Source organism: Tachysurus vachellii, chromosome 5 (genome assembly GCF_030014155.1).
Source record: "Tachysurus vachellii isolate PV-2020 chromosome 5, HZAU_Pvac_v1, whole genome shotgun sequence".
Taxonomy (NCBI): domain Eukaryota; kingdom Metazoa; phylum Chordata; class Actinopteri; order Siluriformes; family Bagridae; genus Tachysurus; species Tachysurus vachellii.
The window spans coordinates 25,864,210-25,867,870 of record NC_083464.1 but is presented as its reverse complement, the minus strand read 5'-3'; the positions used below and the strand labels follow the sequence as shown (position 1 = coordinate 25,867,870).

General features: G+C 38.0%; 1 protein-coding gene across 1 annotated transcript in view; it reads right to left on the bottom strand.

The window, feature by feature from the left end:
* slc50a1 (solute carrier family 50 member 1) overlaps nt 1-3,661 on the bottom strand; it is a 14,133-nt gene extending 10,472 nt beyond the window's left edge. The window contains exons 1-4 of the mRNA XM_060870790.1: nt 3,467-3,661; nt 873-950; nt 626-749; nt 249-410 (exon numbers count right to left, since the gene is read on the bottom strand). Coding sequence (XP_060726773.1) covers nt 249-410; nt 626-749; nt 873-950; nt 3,467-3,534 — 432 coding nt within the window. The 5' untranslated portion in view covers nt 3,535-3,661. The remainder of the gene's footprint in view (nt 1-248; nt 411-625; nt 750-872; nt 951-3,466) is intronic.

Genomic DNA, 3,661 nt, shown 5'->3' with positions numbered 1-3,661 from the left:
AGGAAAAATCAGTCAACAAGTGTTCAGCACATGGAAACTTCTTGAACCGTCCCAGCTGCTGCTCAGAGAATGCCAAGATTGTGCAAAGTTGTCATCGAGGATACTTTGAAGCATCTTAAATATACGTCTTAGGTTTTTTTTAAGCACTTTTTCAGTCAGCAAACAATTCCACATGCCTCCATACATACTTTTGATGTCTTAACTATTGAAATATGTTGAAAAGGGTCAAGGTGTAGGTGTGTGATTACCAGGTCAGCGAGCGGCGACAGGTACATGGTGATGGTGAAGACGCTGCAGGCAAGGCCGAGCTGAGAAAGCTGAGTGCTTCCTGGAGGTACGATCATGCTGAAATACACCCATGATACACACAACACACACGCCATGCCCAGTGTCTGCACAAACACTCTCCTCTGAGACACACACACACACACACAAATTTATCGCTGCATGCACAAATACTATATATAACTTAGAAAACATTTAGTGCATCTTCTGTAAAATGCCATACGGTAGGTACAATTGTTCATTTGGCCACCAAGCTTTAATTATAAACAACAGCAAACATGCCAGGTATTTGTTGTAAAATATTATCTATCATTTTGGCTCCAGAGCTTATTTCACCCACCTTCTCTTTGGCATAATGGAAGTAGGTGAGAATATACAGACACTGCAGAGAGGCTCCAATAGAATTAACAAGCATCAACGTGCCATCTTTTATCAGCACCCCATAGTACAGCCAGCCTAGATTACTGAAGATATACAGAGACAGACACTGTTTCAAATGTGCACACACACGTATACATAAAGGACACACACTCAGACAAGAGAACACCAGCAGTCTGAAAACATTTGCATGCCTCTCGCAAACTCACTTTAAGAACGTGGTAAGGAAAGGAAGGAACTGGACGCTATCTGCACTCTGCGTGGCTTTCATTTTCTTCAAATCGCTCCTGCGGAATACACACAGAAAGGTACATGCTGAAGGATTTGTCAAATAGAAACAGAAATTTGCTGACTCAGATTAAATAAGTTGGTTAAAGGCTCGGCTTGAATCGTGGCTGCTATGTAGGGTTAGCAAACATGTAATAGGCATCTGAAGCTTGCATTCCCTCACAGTGTGAAAGACTTGAGTGTTCACTTTGCAAAACAAGAGTAGAAAAAAATAGCCAGAAGCAGATTTTTCCTAGCACATAAAGCCTGATTAATGCTTCCTTCTAATCAGGCTCTTAATGCTGTCAGAGGGGTGAAATTTTGTAGAGAAGGGAAAAGTGCATCCTGGGAAATAAGATAAATCATCACTAATTCATCTTTACTCTGGATCAGGGTCTTGTTGAATCAGGAACATATCACCTGTAAGAATGGCTGTGCATCACAAAGCAGTATGCGTGCGCACGCACACACACACACTCGTTCACAACTGTGGCAATTTAGCATCGCCAATCCACATATTGGTAATGGAAGGAAACCTACAAACTCCAAGACACATGGAAAATATACTACTCAAATCCTGTACAAACAATAACCCAAGATTATTCTTGCACCAAACCTGTAGCTGAAGCTGCTACATTACCAGAAATTATCTTGGTGATAATTAATTGAACAGATAGCTGCATACAGACATTTGAAGGCAGCAAATCAAATTTTACTGCTGCTATTTAGAACGTGTTTTTCCCCCCTGTGAAACTGCTTCAAAATTGAATGCCTCCTGGCCAAGATCTGTTCCTGAAGGTTCTAGTCATGTTGCCTCAAAATCTTTGGTCCACAAAAGAATAATCTAAAACTTCACTGGAGCCAATAAAGTATTGAAACGGCCCTTAAGATGCCAGTGAGTCCCTCAAGGAAAAATGGTGAACGGAAGGTAAGAGTGGCACATTAAAAACAAAGGGATGAGATATACAGAGTGAAAGAATGAAAAGCCCGGGGACAAGAGTTAAGAAACCAGCAGAACTGAAATGACAATGGCACTGTTAATACTGTTAATACAGGCAAAAAATTTAGAAAGCAAAATGGAAATTTTTACCCCAATATAAATCAGTGAACCTGTTTTTCTATCCATGGTCATGTCTCAAGAAAACTGGAGCAAAATGGTTTCTTATCGCAAATACGTTATGCGACGTTGGACGTGGCATTTCCCTTTTTCACTGACTATGTTTGAAACACTATCCCTGTAGTAGGTCCACGTCAATTAAGAAAAATTTGCTAGTAACTCTTTAGTCTATTGATAAATGGAAAAATTCATATGGAAGAGTTAAAAATACTGATCAGTCTGCTGATCAGTCAGTCTACTGCTATTAGACTGTATAATCAAAGCTGCTCTCAGTGAACCAGTCACCATAATTATGTTGGCTTTGAGAAGCCAACATTCTGTTTTCCTATTTAAGCTTAGACAAAAATTTATAAATAGTAACTCCTTCTCTTTCGAGCCACATGCACCAAATTCGGATATGTTGTAGACCCTGGTCTGAAGTTTGTTTTCTAAGCGATCCGAGTACCGGTACTTCCAGTACAGGGCCTCAAAGTGGCCTTTTTTCCCATAGGCTCCCATTATAAACTTTGGAGGTTTATAACTCGGCAAGCTATCGAACTATCTACACCAAACTCGGCCAGCTCCTTTAGGGTGATACTCTGAACAAACTTTTAAATTGGTGTACAGACTGGCCTTTCGGTTGTGCCCCAGCCCCGCCCCCAAAATATGCAAAATCAAAAAACTTTTTACAACATGGACATGTGACATATCAAAACAACATCAAAGTTTGTTGTGACGAACTTTACAAATCTAGTTACACACTGTTATTACTGTTTAACTGCAATAATAAACAATAACAAAGTATTTTAAACATGTGCAATAACAGAAATTTTGAAAAATGTGCAATATTACCTATGTGCAATATGTCTTTCAGTGTAACCACTAAACTTTTTATATATTTTGTGTTGTATATACTGTATATTATATTATGTCCCTATTCTTTTTATATATTTTGCTGCTGTAACAGAGAAATTTCCCCATTGTGGGATGAATAAAGATATATCCTATCTTATATCTTATCTTATCTTATCTTAATCAGACACACTTTATTTTAGATCTAATTCTAACATTGGGAGTCTTTTGTTTCTGTGGGTGTATTGAGTTTATCCTTCAAGTGTATTTACCTTTCATATAAAGCCCACTAGGATTTAAAAAGTTCCACAGAGATTATGGTTCCTTTATTTAATTGCTATTCTCTATCTTTTTGGGTTGTGCAATTATAGTGATTCAGTAAGTGTAATAAGTCAGTAAGGAAAAAAAAAACTTGTTTATTTAGTAACTATGGATGCATTTGAGTGTTATAAATGCCAAGCTCCATTAAGATAAATGACGCATAATGTTTAATAATATGTTCTTTGTTGTTCCTAGATATTATCAGGTTGGGTAGTGATGTTAATTCATGTCTGAATTCATGTCTAATGGAGAATAACATGAGCTTACAGTCCTGTAGAGAACATGCCGATGGTAAACACGATGCACGCCCATGATAACAACTGCAGAAAATCCATAGAACGATAAAGAAAAAAAGCTGAGATTAATTTGGATAAGATTTTAAATAAAAAGCTCCAACTTCAGTGTAGCAAACGCTGGTAAGAATCTGCGATGGTGACTGTTGACGTCTACACTGTTTATTTC